The sequence below is a fragment of the Ursus americanus genome, chromosome 13 (assembly GCF_024610735.1).
Source record: "Ursus americanus isolate L20-20 chromosome 13, mUrsAme1.1.p, whole genome shotgun sequence".
NCBI lineage: Eukaryota > Metazoa > Chordata > Mammalia > Carnivora > Ursidae > Ursus > Ursus americanus.
The window spans coordinates 64788708-64807179 of NC_142139.1; the positions used below are offsets into that span (position 1 = coordinate 64788708).

General features: G+C 43.1%; 2 protein-coding genes across 3 annotated transcripts in view; one reads left to right on the forward strand and one right to left on the reverse strand.

Annotated features, from left to right (window-relative positions):
• ELP3 (elongator acetyltransferase complex subunit 3) overlaps positions 1-6329 on the reverse strand; it is a 121139-nt gene extending 114810 nt beyond the window's left edge. For both annotated transcript variants that reach the window (XM_045774118.2, XM_045774117.2), the window contains exon 1: positions 6239-6329. The gene's annotated coding sequence lies outside the window, so the exon portion shown is untranslated. The remainder of the gene's footprint in view (positions 1-6238) is intronic.
• The window catches only part of NUGGC (nuclear GTPase, germinal center associated), a 40464-nt gene continuing 22141 nt past the window's right edge, over positions 150-18472 (forward strand). Inside the window, exons 1-9 of the mRNA XM_087866416.1 lie at positions 150-162; positions 266-439; positions 1068-1176; positions 2003-2225; positions 2722-2952; positions 6324-6533; positions 11749-11924; positions 13319-13337; positions 13627-13716. Of these exons, the coding sequence (XP_087722542.1) occupies positions 150-162; positions 266-439; positions 1068-1176; positions 2003-2225; positions 2722-2952; positions 6324-6533; positions 11749-11924; positions 13319-13337; positions 13627-13716 (1245 nt within the window). The remainder of the gene's footprint in view (positions 163-265; positions 440-1067; positions 1177-2002; positions 2226-2721; positions 2953-6323; positions 6534-11748; positions 11925-13318; positions 13338-13626; positions 13717-18472) is intronic.

Below are 18472 nucleotides of genomic sequence, written 5' to 3' on the forward strand. Positions count from 1 at the left end.
AGTCCTATCTTGGGCTTCTCTGTACGTAGTTGGCGTTTAGTGAAGAATATCCAGCCATTTTGGCTTCTCTAGATTTCCAAACTTTTCATTTCAACATACACTCTGGGGAGATACGTCAGACTGCATTTTGGAGCTAGATGCAAAGTCCTATGACTCTGGGAGGTAGGAATGGGACTGGATTGGTCCAACAGCGTCTGCTTCTGCTATGAGTTTACAGGCATACAGAGCTGGCAGGAGCCTTCTTAGATTCTTTGGGTTTGTGTAGTGATAGATGTCAGGCACGTATGCTATGCCCCCAGACCTTTAATTTTATATGACCTCTGTTTATCTCTAGTTGATGATGATGTATTTAAAGAACCAATGAGAAAAAGAAGACGTTCAGATAGAGACCAGCGGTTCCGAGCATTTCCCTCCGTGGAACAAAGTGCTCTTAAGGAATGTGAGTGTCATGACACTGCTGTGTGGCTTGTTTTAATGTGGCTCTGTTCTTTTCCAAACGTGTAAAAATGCTCAAAGGAGGAGAAGGTTAAATTGGAAAGAAGGATGAAATATTTTCAAATGATCATGATCCAGAAAAGGAGGTCTCAGAGTCTGCAGAGATCTGTAATTTGGTAGTTCATCTCTAGAAGTCTCTGGATAGGAGGGCTGTTGTCAAAATAATCTCTTCCTGATTAGAAGAAAGACTGAAAATGGTTGGTTTGGTGCCTTGGTGAGTTTTTCTCTGATGCCCTGGCAATTTTTCTTTTTATGGCCAAGGAGAGAAGAATCTAGAAGGGCGATAGCCCATGGCAAAGCATATGCTGACTTCTGTTACAAGGAGTTTCAGAGCAGGCTGGCCCCTTGGGAGGCTCTCACAATCAGTAATTGCTATCTTCTATGAGCAATTATCACTAGTGTCAGATAATTTGCTATCATTTTTAACTGGCTTTTCATTTCATTTATTTTTTTCTTTTTTCTTTTTTTCTTTTTTCCTTTCTCTGTGATACTGAGCATGTTCCTCTTTTGGAGATAATAGTACTTGATCTCTGCCAGGTACATACCAGGTAATATGTCCCTATTGATTCCAGATGAAAAATTGGAGTCACGGACCAGAAGGGTTTTGAGCAACACTTATCAGAAACTTATTCAGTCTGTCTTCCTGGATGACAGCATTCCTAATGGAGTCAAATATCTCATGTGAGTCTGATATCAGCTACCTGTCAAATCTTCCATCCATTCTTTCCTTAGATGATTGTAGATACTTTTCTCCAACAATGAAAGGGAATTTTCAATTAGAAGTTAAGCAAAGAAGGCTGAACGTTTATGTAGCTATGGGATTTATTTATTTATTTATTTATTTATTTATTTATTTATTTATTTATGCTATTCATTGGGTTGCCACTCCTGCTAGGTAAACTGCTAAATACTTTACATATATCAAATTTCGTTTAATTGTCCCAATACTCCTGTAAAGTAGGAACTATTATTATCAGTTCCAATTTTACTAAAATTGTGGCTTAGAGAAGCCAAGACACTGACCAGTCACACTGTTGATAAACGAAAGGGCCTGAATCCAACCCAGGCTGTGTGAAACTCTAGCCTGTGGCCTCAAGCCTTGGGCTGAGCTGACTTGAAGGACTTGATTGGTGCCAGGGCTGAATCTCCTGCTCAGTAAGCCTCTGGGTCACTCCCTACTTTACTTCTGCCTAAAATTTATTTCTAGGATCAAGACTATGTAATCTCCATAGAACACAAACCAGGATGCTTCACATCTGTGTAGGGATTATGGAGTTTGTATAGAATTATCATTACCCAGTATTTTTGCATCATCCCCTTTGATCCTCATGACAACTCTATGTAGGAAACAGGGACTAATATTCCCTTCTGGTCAAGAAAGTAGCAGAGGTTCAAAAAGATGTATGACTTGTCTAGGGTTGGAACTCAGTTCCTTCATGTTCTATTTTGATATTCTTCCCACTATGCTTTGATGACCCTGACCACGTGCATTTAAAAATCAATCCAGAAACAGACTTCTTGCCTTGATTGAAAAACCATCATTGGACCCGATCTACATTGGATTATTTGGAAGCACGGGGGCTGGGAAGAGCTCCCTAATCAATGCTATCATCCAGCAAGCAATGTTTCTACCAGTATCTGGAGAAAGTATATGTACATCATGTATTGTACAAGTGAGCTGTGGATGCTGTGAGCAGTATGAGGCCAAAATCTATCTTCTCTCTGACCAGGTAAGTGTCTCCTTCCTTCCTTCCTTCCTTCCTTCCTTCCTTCCTTCCTTCCTTCCTTCCTTCCTCTTCCCCTCCCTGTTTTCCTCCCTGTATCCCTCCTTTCTTTCCTCTTTCCCTCTCTTCTTTCCTTCCTTTTCTTTCTTTCCTTTTCCCTCTCTCTTAGAGATTAACATTATATTCCTTGTAAATATAGTTTATGCCTTTGTCAAATGAAAAGAACATAGTACAGAATGAGAAAGTTCTGTAGAGTGAGATGGGGGTTCTAGCCTGTATCCTGTCACTGCTGTTATGGGACTTTGGGCAAGCCATTTCCCTCCTTGGGTCCCGGTTTCCTTAATGACAAAACAAGGGGTTTTGATTAGATGATCCCTTGATGAATTAGATGATTTCAGTTTCTGACTATGCAGCAACCCCCATAGGAACATTGGACTCCTCCCTTTTTTGTTGTTTTCCATATCTGTGTCATGAGGGGCTTGGCCCTACTCTCCCTTGGCAGGAGTGGAAGGAAGAGCTGAAGAACTTGACCAAACTCCTGCACAGGACAGAGGAACTGGACAGAGAAGAGGCAGACGCGTGGGACAGGGATGATGCCGTGGAGGAAGCCATCTGGAAGCTACAAATGTTTTATGGAAATGGAGCGGAAAGAAAGAACTATGAAGAGTTACTAAGGGCAAAGCCCAAAGGAAAGATTCCCACCTCCAGAATCATCACCCTCAAGGCAGAAGAGGTAGCTTTGAGATTTCTTTATTTTATCATGAGTCACAAGTATAATAATTGAATCCATTTAGGAGATTTGCTCAAGGCACAGTGTTTTTATTGGAAATGAGTTGATACCCAAATCAGAAGTATCGCTGCCCGAGTTCTCTTTCATTATTTATGGCATCAAGTGAGAAATGTTAGTGTCTGACTGGGGGGTCTTTTGTGCACAGGGAAGACTATTTACAGTTACTTAAGGATTAATTAAGGATGCTTGGGGCTATGAATGCTTAAAAACAAAACCACCCAATTTATAATGGCTTAAATGAATAGGGATTTATTCATTTTCTCACATAAGAAGTCCGGAAGCAGTTGGGTTTGTGGGTTGGTTCAGTGGCTCTACAATGTCAAGATCAACACCTCCCGGTGTTGGCCTTCCCTCAAACTTGTCTCACACTCGCAAGATGGCTACCAAAGTGCTAGACTTCACAGTTGGCTTCATGAAAGAAAGAAATGGATAAACAGTTGGCACCGACCACATCCCCCCCTTCCTGGGAAAGTAAAAGCTTTCTCAGAAACACACCCAACAAACTTCTGGGTAGATTTTCTTGTTCAGAACTGGTCTCTGGTTCCGTCACACGGCCTTTCCTAGCTGAAAGGGAGTCTAAAGCAGGAAGCAAATGTGTTGTAACTGGCTGGGACCAATCTCAATCCACTGCCCAAACAAGCAAACAAACACCATTGTGCTAGCACGGACGAAGGACAGGATGGATACTGGATATGCAGCTAGTAGAACAATGCTCTCCTCACTTCTATAATCAATATTCATTTTATCAAATCAAAATTTCATTTTAAATTAAACACTTGTAGAACTAATATGTAATTTATTACAATTATACATTTAAAACACAGTGTTTCTTGTCTCTAAAATTCTCTTCTCTTAAAATATTGTTATTCTACTTATAAATCTAGCATTCTTTGTATGAAATAAGAACAATTACTTACACTTGTTCTAAATTTTAATGTTCAATTATCTCCTAAGGTTAACATAGCAAGGCCTCCTTAAATAGCTAATGCTTACTTACATAATTAATCGAGTTCCCTTAGACTTTTTGTGTTATAGTTCATATTTAATATATTCCATTCTCTCAAAAATTTTTAAATACTTGACCAGGCACAATTAGAGGTCAAATAAATTAAATCTTTCAAGGCACTTAGCTCTTGTATATCTAGGAAATCCAACAAATCTAATAGTCACTTCTTACATTTAAATTGGTATTAATTACTGTTCAAAATAATTACACTCCTAATGTCTAAAATACAGACTGAGCATGTCCAAAGAAACACAATGATTACAAAACTGGTTACTTTACCCATGGGCACACACAACTTACAACAAATAAGTTACACGAAGGTACCAACATATTATCCATTTCTTTACTACTCTATATTTAGAAATATTCCTTCCCAATGTTACAAATTTACCCCTTGAAACTAGGAATTGAAATACTCATCGAAACACAAGTACAGGGGTGCCTGGGTGGCTCAGTCGGTTAAGCGTTTGCCTGGCTCGGGTCATGATCCCAGGGTCCTGGGATTGAGTGCTGGCTCCCTGCTCAGCAGGGAGTCTGCTTCTCCCTCTGCCCCTCCCTCCTTGTGCTCTCCCTCTCTCAAAAATAAATAAATAAAATCTTAAAAAAAAAAAAAAGAAACACAAATTACATCTCAATGAGTTAGGGCACAGAGTCGAAGTTTGAGTCTAGGATTCTAGACTGCAATGAGGAAAGTTGAGTTTGCCTCCCAGAATGGTTTGTCCTGAGCCAGTTTATTGAGTTGAACCTTCTTATACAAAGGGACTTTTCAAGGCCATGCTTTTTCTTTCACATTGCCCTTAATGTATCCGCTTTATTTTTTTAAAGATTTATTTATTTAGGGGCGCCTGGGTGGCTCAGTCATTAAGCGTCTGCCTTCAGCTCAGGGCGTGATCCCGGCGTTCTGGGATCGAGCCCTGCATCAGGCTCCTCTGCTGGGAGCCTGCTTCTTCCTCTCCCACTCCCCCTGCTTGTGTTCCCCCACTCTCTCTATCAAATAAATAAATAAAATCTTAAAATAAAAAAAAGATTTATTTATTTATTTCAGAGAAAGAGAGAGCACGAGTGGGAGGGGCAGAAGGAGAGAGAGAATCCTGGGCAGACTCCCCCCTGAGCCGGAAGCCGGACATGGGGTCAATCTCATGACCATGAGGTCATGATCTGAATTGAAACCGAGTCGGACACCCAACCAACTGAGCCACCCAGGCACCCCAATATCTGTTTTATTTTTAAGTTAAATATCTTAAAGAACTTTACCATCTTTTTTTTCATAATTTCTTGTTATTTGATAAGAATTGATGAATTCTGTGACTCCCTACCCAGATTGCAACAAATACCCTGATTTAATCTCAACTCTCTTAAGAATTTCTGTTCTTTCTTTCAGGATTATTCTTTAGATGTTTATTAACAATGACCAAAAAAGGGGCACCTGGGTGGCTCAGTTGGTTAAGCACCCAACTCCTGATTTCGTCTCAGGGCATTGGGATCGAGCCCCATGCTCAGCAGGGAGTCTGCTGGATATTCTCTCCCCCACCCCCCGCCCTTCTCCCCTGCTCACCCCCCAGTGCTTGCTCTCTCTCTAAATAAATAAATAAATCTTTTTAAAAGGCGACCACCATACATCCCAAATCTTCTGTCCTTTGAAGTAGTATCCCGGTAGAGATTTGCTGCCACACATAGTTGATGGCATGAATGTGTCATTGTCCGAAGACATGTTTAGCTTAGGAACAAAAGGCTGAGAACATTTCCCCATCCCCCCGTCATTAAAACATTCTGGAAACGCCTACACACCAAGATATTTTTTGTACTTGGAAGAGAAATTTTAAAAACCTTTTTTAAAGATCAATTTCAGACCAATTTTCCATGTGGAAAATATGGTCACCATATCACCATCAATTTTCTATACAGGGCTTTCTGGTAATCCAAATGTTTATAGTAGCCATGGGGGAAGAATGCCCTCTCTCCAAAATGTAGCAGTTGCATATTAATAACATTAATTTTAGAATTGAAATGGAATTTTGAGGATGAAATCATTATCCAGTGAAGCTAGAACTTTGCTGAAGCCGCATTCTAACTGGTCTGGCTTTTTCATCTGTACATTAAGGAGCCTGCACTTTCTGATCGCCAGGGTCCCTTCTGGCTCTCAGAGCGTAGGCCCTTGCAGATGGGATCACAGGCCTCCCAGTGCCCATTGCCAGTGGTGTTTCTTACCACTACTCAGCGTACCTTCGCTAAACTTCAATCACAGCTGATCCAGGACCGAGGAACTGGGAGGATGTCTGGTGTGTGTGACTTTGTCCTTCTTCTCCAGGCAGGAGAGCTGTCTGTCAAACTGGACCCGTACATCCGGACTCAGAGGAGAGACTTGGTTGGAGAATCAGCTGAGACACAAATCTGGCCCTTGATCAAACATGTGGAAGTGACTCTTCCCAAATCAGAGCTGATTCCAGAAGGTGTTGTATTGGTGGACATTCCAGGCACTGGCGACTTCAACAGCAAGAGGGATGAGATGTGGAAAAAGGTGATTCTCTTTCATGTGACTTCGTTCGGTCCTCCCTCAACTCTTCCACCCTTTCTAAAGCAACAAAGAATGCTCTCAGTTCAGCTGCAGGGATCGTATGAGTTCAGGATGGTTAAATGTTTCTACTTTCTAGGTTCTAAGCCTCAGGGCAATGACAAGAGAGGGGTGGCCAGAGAAACTGGGGAGAGAGGAATCATGAGGTAGGCCTGGAAGCTAGAATGAGAGTATGTGGTACAGGGGAAAGGTCAGCAACCGAACAGAGTGGTCTAGGAGTAAGCAGAGGAAATGCAGACAGAGGGGAGAGGGAGGCCAAGGGGTGGGTACAAAGTGGAGAAGCTGAAAGCCAAGCACCAAGGAACCAGGAGGCTGCTAACGTGTTTAGTTGTAAGGCACAGAGGCCCGCTGAAGCAATCCCAGGTTAAGAGGGATTCATCAAAAGAGTATGCAAGCCTCTCCTGAGAGAGCCAGACCTCAGGGCCACCTATCAGGACAGACGCTGCCATTTTCTCTCCCAGCCTTTGCCTGGCTCTCGTGACTATTCTCTTTGTGCATTTCTCTGCAGAGTCCGGCTTTTCACTTAGCTTTCTCTACTTAGCCCTTCGGATCCACGTTGTGGAGGATGACCACCCAAGCCCTGTCTCTAATGACATTGTAGTTCACATGCCTACGACTGTCTGACTTTAGTTTATGTGCTTTAGTTCAAAGTCCTAAGAAGGAAAATGGGACAAGTTACTGTCCAGCTAATGATTAACCCTCTCTAGGTTAAGCATCTACCCTTAGTGTAATCAGCTGTGGCTGAAGATGGTGGCCGAGGGTTCACCCTTTCAGCCAAAATCTTGGGTAGGGTTTCAATTCCCGGCAAATGAAGTTGGAGCTGACCAGGCACCCCCAGATATGTCTACAGCCAGAGAGTTAAGCCTTGGGGTAGTTAGACCTGTACCTAATGATTAGAGGTTGAAATACTTTTAAGAATTTATCTCTTTGTTCATTTGCTTTTCATTCATCAAAGACATATAATATGTAAGACAATGTACTTAGCACTGAGAACGCACAGATTATAGCTAATAACAACAATAGCAGGCATTTACCGAGCATGTACTTTGTGTGAGGTACTGCTCTCAGTGAAGTAAGTTGCCCATTATCACCCTGGGGATTTTAACCCAGGCAGGATGGCTTGAGAGACTCTCTGCTCTTAAACCCTGCTATAAACCTACGTGGGAAAACAAAGCTAAGTTAAAAGATGCGGAGCATGAGCTTTAATGTTAAGAAGCATGTGTGTGTGTGTGTGTGTGTGTGTGTATTTGTGTGTAATGTTTGTCGACGAACAGCAAGAGTAGAATCTTGCCTTTTGGAAGGATACACACCCAACTGTTAACAAGAGTTTCCGTGCTTACTCTTTACTCTTTACTACACACACCTGTGTATTGTCTGTATCTTTTGCACGAACGTGTATTAGCTTTATAACTAGAAAGCTGAAAGCAAAATAGACCAATGTTGAATGAGAAGCAGAGCTTTCCTGCAAGGGGCTTAGAGTCTAACAGGAGAGAAGACACCCACAGATGACTAAATCTCCGGCAGAACATGGTGTACGAGAAGGCCAAGGCGAAAGGAACACTCAAAAATAGGAATTACCGTCAACAAGAGACCTCATTCCTTCAGCAAACACCCACTGGGCCTCTCCTCAATCTTGCGTTAGGTTTTGGATGGCCAGAGACAAAGTCCTTGTCCTTGGCAGTCTTGTAATCTGCAAGGGAATCTAATTAGTCATATTAATTAACAAACCACGTTACTTAACAATGAGAGCACAAAGTGATGAATTCTTTTTGCATGTGAGGGAAGCTTCGGAGAGGGCACTTAAGCTCAGCTGCCACCAGAGAAGATTGTGGAGAATGGGACCCCTGGGTACTGTTCTAGGCCAGAGAGCAGCAAAGACCCAGAGGAATGAAGAGTGAAGTGTTGGGGGGAAGGATGAGTCCTCTGGGGTGGCTGGAAGGAAGGGGTGTGGGGTGTAGAGGACAGGGGCACAGAAGGCAAGCCTGGAAAACTTGGGGGTTGGGCTAGAATACTACCCTTCCTGGGGAAGCTTGAAGGACAAGGGGGACTGGGGCATGTGATAGAGAGAGAAAGGTCATCTTTAGGCAGAGGAGCTCAGGAGCACTGGGTGGGAACACGGGGATGAGGCATAGGACTGGAGCTGGAAGGGGACTGGGAGGGAGGGCTGGGATCAGTGAGTCAAGACCAGCCCAACGCTACAGAAGCTCCATCGGAGAGCCATGGACTCTCTGCTCTATGCAAACTTTAAATTCTGCAGATCCTGACTGTGGGCCGGGGGGCTTTGAGACTGGTGTGCAGTCAAGATCGGGATGATAGGATCAAGATGACAGCTTACAGATAATCGGCGAATGCCCTGATTTTACAGATGAGGAAATAAAAGCTCAGAGAGGGGAAGTAATTTGCTCAAGACCACACAGCTACCGAATGGCAGAATTTGAACCAGAGAGCAGGTTTCCACCTTCCCGTCTGAGGCTCTCTCCCTCCCCACATGACCTCCCCTAACAGTACTTTCCGATAAAGGCCGTCCCAACGTCCTTCCCCTTGGTAGTCTGCTCAGGTCCTGATGTGAGAGCCTTTGTTTCTGCAGGGTCTCAGCTCTGGGAGTGGAATTGCCAGCCTTGGCTGGTTCTAGGCTAGGCCCAGAGAGCAACAGCCTAGGGAGCCAGCCAGCCTCTCTCCCTGGATGGAGCCATGGTTGCTGCTAGTTATGATACGCTGGGCAGCCTGTCAAAGGCCACTCAGAACAGAGGAGCCAGCAGATCTGGCTCAAAACTCCCACTCTGAGGAGGTCGGGCTACAGAGGCGATGGTTCCCAGCCTGCTCCGCTTGGCCTCAGCTCCCCTGCATTCCTGTGGTTTTGTGAGATTCTCCCACAAGGAGTGAGTAAAGACTCCCCTCTTTTTAGGGAGAATCGAGCCCAGTGCCCCCTCCCCCGTCCCTCTAGCTGCCAGCCTTGCCTTCCCTAAGCTAAGACTATTATGAGTGTCTCTGTCTGCCACCTTGAATTCATGACACTTTGGGCATATCACCTGAGCTCTCTGAGGCCCATTCTCGTCATGGGAGTAAGTTGGGGGGGGGGGGGCGTGCCATCCCACCCACTCCTAAATCCAGTTGCTCTAGGTAAGCTTTTCCGTGTCTTCTGGGACTCTAACTTGACCAAATCCTGGCAGTCAGAGCCTTGCGTAGGGCCTGAAATTGCAGTCCTCTTCTCATGCTAATAAACATTTAGGAAGCAGCTGCGGTTTCCCAGGACCCTGGGAATTTGCAGCCTGGTATCCTACGATCTTCCACAACCTGAGTGAATAGCTAGAAGCTTCCCTAAATAGATTATAGCTTGGAAAGTGGGAGGGAGCAGTTGTTTTATTTTCCTGCCTAAATGTGGGTCCATGCGCATAAGGAGGAGGTTCAGGGCCCATAGTTGTATGGTCTTAAACTGATCTTTTGCCTCTTGGGGGCCTATTGTCATCTCTGTAAAACAGTGAAGTTTGTCTCACTCTAGAGACTGATGGTTTTAAAATAATGATCCTGAAAGCCACGAGATCCATGGACGGAGGGTTGAGGATGCTGAGCGGGGGTCGGGGGGGCTCTGAACCCCCCGTCTCCAGTTCCACTAAAAGCAGGCCAATTTTAAAAACCAATTGGAAATCTTCCTAAGATTTCACTTGAAAAAAGGCTCCACTGCTAAAAACAAGCTTGAAACCCAAGATTTCTCAGCCTCAACACTGGTGACATTTTGGGCCAGGTGATTCTTTGTTGTGGGGCTGCTGACCTGGGCACTGAAGGGTGCTTAGCCTCCCTGTCCTCTACGCACACCCACTAGCTTACCCCAAGTCGTAGCAATTAAAAATGTCTACAGGGGTGCCTGGAGGCTCGGTCCGTTAAGCATCTGCCTTCCACTCAGGTCATGATCCCAGGGTCCTGGAATTGAGCCCCGCATCAGGCTCCCTGCTCAGCGGGAGTCTGCTGCTCCCTCTCCCTTGGCCCCTACCCCTGCTCATGCTCTCTCTCTCTCTCTCCTTCTCTTTCCCCTGCACGCGCTCTCTCTCTCTCTCAAATAAATAAGTAATTAAATAAAATCTTTTAAAAAATATATTAAAATGTCTCCAGAGACTGCCAAATGTCGTCTGGGGTACAGAATTGCCCCAAATTAAGAACCATTGGCATAAAGCAAAATAATGGTTTAATTAGCAAGTCACAAACTTGTTACAACTCTATGTGCAAAGTGCTGTCCTGAGGAACCTCGAAAAAACTCAATCCCTGAGCTGGACCAGCTTTTCATTTATATGAAGAGGCGAGACAAGTGAAGGACTACAGTCAGAGAAATGTCACAAGGCAACACACGATTACTCGTCACATAAAAGTTGCATATCTAATAGAGCAATATTTATGATTTTGATCAACTGCAATTTCGTGTCCATTGCCCTTTGCACCTTGCATCTTAAGGTTTCTGGCTCCTTGCCCCCACATGGTGGCAGTGTGCTGAATATGCAGGGGCAGTCAAACATGGAGATGATGCCCTGCGCTGATAACTTTGGAGTCGATGCATGACCAGAACTAGTTCTGGAAAAACAATAATTTTCCCTAGAAGACTACTGAAGTAATGCAAGCCATTGATGGATCTGGGGCAGGAGGTCTGATTTCTTGAATTCTGTCAATCACTAATGCCACAGATATCTATGAAGCCTCTAGGAGGGGCCGAGCACTGTGCCTAAGGTGATGTGAATTCCAAGCTGAAAAGTGCAGCCTCTTCCCATCAAGTACCTCACAATCTAGGGGTGGGGTGGGGTGGTACAGAGAGCCGATCCTATACAATAACTCTGAGAGGTACCATGGCAGGTAAGTCCAGGTGCTGTAGGATGCAGAGGAGGGGTGTCCAATCCACCCTCATGTAGCCATTAGCAGAGTCTCAAAGTGCAAAGGGAGGTCAAACAGAGGTCGTGGCAAGTGCAAAGTTCCCGAGGGATAAAACCAAGTTACATCTGAGAAAATTCAAGAAGCTCAGCCTGGCTGCTACATGGAAAGTATGGTGGGGAGAGCTGAGAGGGGGTACTGGAAGAGAGATGGGGCAGAGCACAAAGGACATTAATGATACATTAAGGGGTCATGTCCTCTATAACTGAGACACCACTTATGTTTTTAAACCTGTGGTTACATTTCACAGACCATTGATAAATGCTCAGTGATCTGGGTGATCAGTGACATTGAAAGAGTTTCTGGAGGGAGAGCCCATGAAGACCTTCTGAATGAGAGCATTAAAGCCTGCCAAAGGGGCTTCTGCAGGGACGTTGCGCTGGTGGTCACCAAGACCGACAAACTCTACCTGCCAGAATATCTAAGGTACCGGGCTGGGCTCTCGGACCTCTGGGCTTTCCTCCGTGGGTCCCGACTTCCACAACAACAGAGCTTTGACTCCTGGGCATTTCAGACCCAGGGAAGTGACAGCTGGGGATGAGAGAAGTCTGGGTGACTTCCTAGGACATTAGGACCCTTGGGTAGATTGTCTTGGGAATCTGAACATTGTGGTCCCTCTTCCAGAGTAGTTGCTCAATACCCAGTAGGCTGTCCCCTATACGGGGTGCCACTCGTGTGTATGGGGTGCAAAGAGCACCGCCTGGAGGCGTCCTGCCCCCCGCCGATATGGGAGGTGTAGACGCCCCCACAGAGAGTGGGCACTTTCTGTAACAATGTCTGGCGCTGCTCACCTGTGAAGTGTCAGATTCTGTTTCAGACTTTAAACCCATTTGGAGCAAGGTTCTTGATGTTTCAGAACTTTGGCCAAAAGTAACAACATTCTTACAGAGTCATGTTCTGACAAAATTTTAGTGGAAGGTGGTAAGCATTTTAGAGTTTAATAGATGTCAAAATATGCTGATTTCTGTGTGGATCTCTGTACCTCCGTAACCAAGAGAGCCGTAACTTACCTTCTCTGTTGGCACACTTTGACGTTGGAAAGGGGTGTTCTTAACCCTTACAGCAAGTATCGACTGGTCTGTCCTGGGTACACGGGGCCTATGGTCACCAGATAAAACGTTGTTAATGCTTCTCTGCTCTAATAAGAGCATCTTTACCGGTCACCTGTCATCTCTCCCTTACCCCCCCACACCCACTGAAACTTGACTCTGTGTCTCCAGGAATTCATTAAGCAGAGACAACTTCCCAGGTAAAGAAAGAGGCCACGTCTTTTCCCCCAACTTCTTGCTTTCATGGGTTAGGTTGGAACTTCAGCTTCATTATTTTTTTTTTTCTGCCTGCAGTCTCCCTTCACCCCGTCCCCTGCCCTAGAATAGTATCTCCAGCTCTCCCTTCCAATGCCAGCTCTGCAACTGAACATAATTCAGTCGGATTTATGAAACCTTTATTGAACACTGTGGTAGGGGCTGCACACTCAGAGGGGCGTAGGGCCTAGTCACTGAGACCGCTGTCTTATAAGGAGGTTAAAGGTTATAAGAGAGGGACAAGCGAGGTGCTACGGGGACCCAGAGAGACAGGGCTGCATTTTGATTGGGCCAGGGGGCGGGGTCACAGGAAGTTCCACCACCAACAAAATACTGAGAAACAAAGACACTTGTGTCAAGTGGACACTGCAGGTGGGTCAGAAGAGAGGACATTTGGACCGAAGAAAGCTTATGTGGAGGTATCAAGGTACAACCGTATATGCTGCTTTTAGGGAAAGTTGAGAGACTGCCATGACACATAAAATGAGTTAGTAATTGTTACAATTTTCATTTCAGGGAAAGAAAAGTGGGAAATGTAAGTACGGACTAGTTATTTTTATTTTTTATTTTAAAGCTTTATTGCTATGTAATTGATGTACAAAAAATCGCATACATTTCATGTAACAACTTAATGAGTTTGGACATATGGGTGAACTAGTTATGCTTAATAATACTTTTCATGATTAATATTATAAAATTCAAAGACATGCACATTTGTCTGGGCCAACTGAAGAGATGCCCCCCAAAAATGTGCAGCTTATCACCGTATCACTCTTGATAACCCTGGACTCTTTGCCATACTTTCATTTCTTTTCCCAATCTAGCAAGCGATTTTGAGTCAGCGGGAGGCTGTTTTAGAAAGAAATGAAATGATAAAACTACAAAGGAATAGAATTCTCAAGGAAAAACTCAAGGTGAGTTAACAGATTTCCCTGTGTATTTTTTCTGCTTTTCAAGATTTTCAGAAACATTTCACTGTCTATTGGGTCTTGCATAGTAGCCACAGCAAAAGCTTTGGAGAAGACAATTTGGAGTTAATTCAGTCCTACTGGTTAATAGCTTTGTGACTTCCAGCAAATTACTGTTTCTCTCTGAGCCTCCACTGTCTCATCTGTAAAATGGGGAAAGGATAACATCTAACTCTTGTGGTTGCTGGAAGGATGGGATGAGCTTAGAGTCCACTGAGAAATATGCAGGTAAAATCAGAGATCACCGTACTGTTTGAGGGTGATCTGCTGGAGGAACGCATAGGGTGCTGTGGGAACCCAGAAGGATGCCTGGACCATGCTGGCACTTGGGGAGGCGGTGTTGCAGAGAGGTGCAGGGAAAGCTCCTCGTGCTCTTGGGCAGAATTTTAAAAAACCAGTAGTCTTTGGTAAGGTAAGGGAGTGGGAGAAAGGGCCTTCTGCCAGGAGCATTGGGAGATAAGGCCTGAGCTTTTTTTTTTTTTTTCTTTTTTAGAGAGAAAGCCCGAGCAGTGGGGGTTGGGGGTAGGAGGGCAGGAAGGGCAGAAGTAGAGAGAGAGAAAATCTCAATCAGGCTCTATGCCCGGCATGGAGCCCGACACAGGGCTCGATCTCACTACCCTGAGATCATGATCCGAGCCAAAATCAAGAATCAGACCCTTGACTGACTGAGCCACCCAGGCGCCCCCCTGAGCTGTGTTTTTCAAGCTCGAGAAATTGTTCTGTGGGAATCTTGGTATTTTCTTAAATTATTTATGTTATTCTGCCACTAAAATAGTTACAGACGTAAAACTCCTTACTGTAATCGTCTTATACAACAATAAAACTGAAACCAGTTTTAAGATAAACTCTAAACAAAACATAGAAGTGATATATCAGGGTTAGTATAATGTGATAGATGTTTTGGTTTTGCTGAAACTAAATCTTCAGCGCTGGGTAATAGTAAAAACATATGGCCTGATGTCCAGTTCTATATTTAATTGCATTCTGTAGTTTGAATTCAATTACACTGATGCAGAAAACGTCTGATCTACAAAGTGGAATTGAAAACTTCAAAGCTTTTGCCTCTCATTCAGAATAACCAGCCCTTGTACTTAAGCCAAAACCTTTGACCAACCAATTCTTAAATGCTGGTTTTAATGAGGCAATAACTGAGCAAAGCTGCTCTTATTCTCTTCAGTTGTTCTCGTTGGCACTCAAGAAATATGCATTTAATGAGTACCTCATCATATTGTTTCTGGAAACAAAAACACAAAATACTTCAATACACAATTCACAGCTATATTTATTGCTAATAAATGTGGCGCGTTGGTGTGGATGAGATAGGGTCTGGACGACAGTGAATCAGCTTGCCAGTGACTATTGTTCTCTCACCATACAAGTCCTTTTGAGGGACCACCTCCGAGGGCCAGGTGATACCTTAATTCCCCAACCACTTTACTTCAGTCTGAGTTATTGTGAACCCTTCCCTTGTACTGCATGCCTTCACTTGGAGCAAATTTAATCTTAGTCATAGAAAATGTGAGGCATGGGGCGCCTGGGTGGCACAGCGGTTAAGCGTCTGCCTTCGGCTCAGGGCGTGATCCTGGCGTTATGGGATCGAGCCCCACATCAGGCTCTTCCACTATGAGCCTGCTTCTTCCTCTCCCACTCCCCCTGCTTGTGTTCCTTCTCGCTGGCTGTCTCTATCTCTGTCGAATAAATAAATAAAATCTTAAAAAAAAAAAAGAAAATGTGAGGCAGAAGTTGATTATAAGGCAGTCATTGGTATAGATGTGTATGCTTATTTTTTATTATAAAAATAATAATTAGGAAAACATATTGTGAGAAACATGACAGACCCCTGAGACTCCCTTTGTAGACCTCAGTCTGGAAATACTAGGTATTTTAGAAAGACTTTTTTCTCAGCAGTAAGGAGAATGGATGGGGGGAGGGGCGTGTGAAGACTGGATGCAGAGACCCTTTGGGAGGCTTTTCCTGTAGTCCAGCTGGAAGTGCTAAGAGCTTGAGCAAGGCAGTCACCACAGGACTAGCGGAGAGGAGATGCTTTCTAGAGATGTTAGGGAGTTCGCATCTCCAAGTCTGGATGACGAATTGTATGTGAAAGAGAGCTGGGTGTTTACATTCTCAGGTACGTCCTTGGAGCTGGTTATCACACAGCATTTGCCTTTGCTTTAGGGTACCTGTAAAGAGAACCATCTTACTCCTCTTGTGCCTCTCCTTTCCTCTCACGCTGTTAACACACTCACAACACTTCTTTTTTTAAATGGAAGTACAGTTGACGCACAATATTATATTCATTTCTGGTGTACAACACAGTGATTCGACAGTTCTACACATCACAAAATGATCACCACAAATTAAGTCTAGTTACCATCTGTCACCATGTTATTACAGTATTAATGACTATAGTCCCTCTGCTGTACTTTACACCCCCATGACTTGTTTAGTTTGTAACTGGAATTTTGTACCTCTTAATCCCCTTCACCTATTTTGCCCGTCCTTCCATTCCCCTCCCCTCTGGGAACCACCAGTCTGTTCTCTGTATTTGTGAGTCTGTTTCTATTTTATTTTGTTTGTTCATTTGTTTTGTTTTTTTACATTCCACATAAATGAAATCATATGGTATTTGTCTTCCTCTGGCTGACTTATTTCACTTAGTGTAACTTCCTGTAGGTCCATTTGTGTTGTTGCAAATGGCCAGATTCCATTCTTTTTTATGGCTGAGTAATATTCCACTGTATATATGTGTAACATATCCTCTCTATCCATTCAGCCATTGATGGACACTTAGGTGGCTTCCATATCTTGGCTTTTATGAACAATGCTACAGTGAACAGGGGGATGCATAGATCTTTTCAAATTAGTGTTTTCATTTTCTTTAGATAAGTACCCAAAAGGAAAATTGCTGATCATACGGTATTTCTATTTTTAATTTTTTCAGGAACCTCCATACTGTTTTCCACAGTGGCTGCACCAATTCACAATCCCACCAACAGTGTACGAAGGAAGGTTCCCTTTTCTCCACATCCTCACTAACACTTGTTATTTCTTATCTTTTTGATACTAGGCATTCTGACTGGTGCAAGGTGAAATCTTGTGGTTGTAATTAGCATTTCATAGTGATTCGTGATTTTGAGCATTTTTCATGTGTCTGTTGACCATCCATATGTCTTCTTTGGAAAGATGTCTATCCAGTCCCTCTACCCCTTTTTCATCAGATTATTATTATTATTTTTTTGGTGTGCCCTCACATGTGCTGTTTATATATTTTGGATATTAACCCCTTATCACATATAGGATTTGCAATATCTTCTTCCATTCAATAGGTCACCTTTTTGTTTTGTTGACAGTTTCTCTGGGCAAAAGCTTTTTAGTTTGATGTAGTCCCAATTGTTTATTTTTGCTTTCATTGTCTTTGCCTGAGGAGACAGATCCAAAAAAATACAATGCCCAAAAGTTTTCTGCCTATCTGTTCTTTTAGAAGTTTTATGGTTTCAGGCCTTATATTTAGGTCTTTAATCCATTTTGAGCTTATTTTTGTATACGGTTTAAGAAAGTAGTCTAGTTTCATTCTTTTGTATGTAGCTGACTAGCTTTCCCAACACCATTTATTGAAGAGACTATGTTTTCCCCATTGTATATTCTTGCCTCTTTTGTTGTAGATTAATTGACCATACAAGCATGGGTCTATTTCTGAGCTGCCTATTCTCTTCCATTATCTATGGGTTGGTTTTTGTGCCAGTATCATAATGTTTTGATGACTATAGTTTTGTAGTATGGTTTGAAATCTGGATGCATGATACCTCCAGCTTTGTTTTTCTTTCTCAACATTGTTTTGGCTATTTGGGGTCTTTTGTGGTTCCATACAAATTTTAGTATTATTTGTTTTAGTTCTGTGAAAAGTGCTGTTGGTATTTTGATAGGGATTGCCTTGAATCTGTAGGTTGCTTTGGACAGTACGGACATTTTAATGATATTCTTCCAATCCATGCTAACACACTTAACAACACTTCTGACACCAGTGTTGGGATTTTTTCCCACACTAAGCAATTCTCTGTGACACTATAATTTTTTATTTATTTATTTTTTTAGTTAACATATAGTGTACTGTTAGTTTCAGGGGTAGAATTTAATGATTCATCAGTTGCGTATAACACCCAGTGCTCATTACCTCACGTGCCCTCCTTAATGCCCATTACCCAGTTACCCCATCTCCCCACCCACCTCCCCTCCAGCAACCTCCGTTTGTTTTCTATAATTAGGAGTCTCTTATGGTTTGCCTCCTCTCTGTTTTTATCTTATTCTATTTTTCCTTCCCTTCCCCTATGTTCATCTGTTTTGTTTCTTAAATTCCACAAGTGAGTGAAATCATACGGTATTTGTCTTTCTCCGACTGGCTTATTTCGCTTAGCATAATAGCCTCTAGTTTCATCCATATTGTTGCAAATGGCAAGATTTCATCCTTTTTGATGGCTGAGTAATATTCCATTATATATATATATATATATATATATATATATATATATATATATATATATATATATATGCCACATCTTTATCTGTTCATCTGTTGATGGACATCTGGGCTCTTTCCATAGTTTAGCTATTGTGGACATTGCTGCTATAAACAATGGGGTGCATGTGCCCCTTTGAATCACTATTTTTGTATCTTTGGATCAATACCTAGTAGTGCAATTGCTGG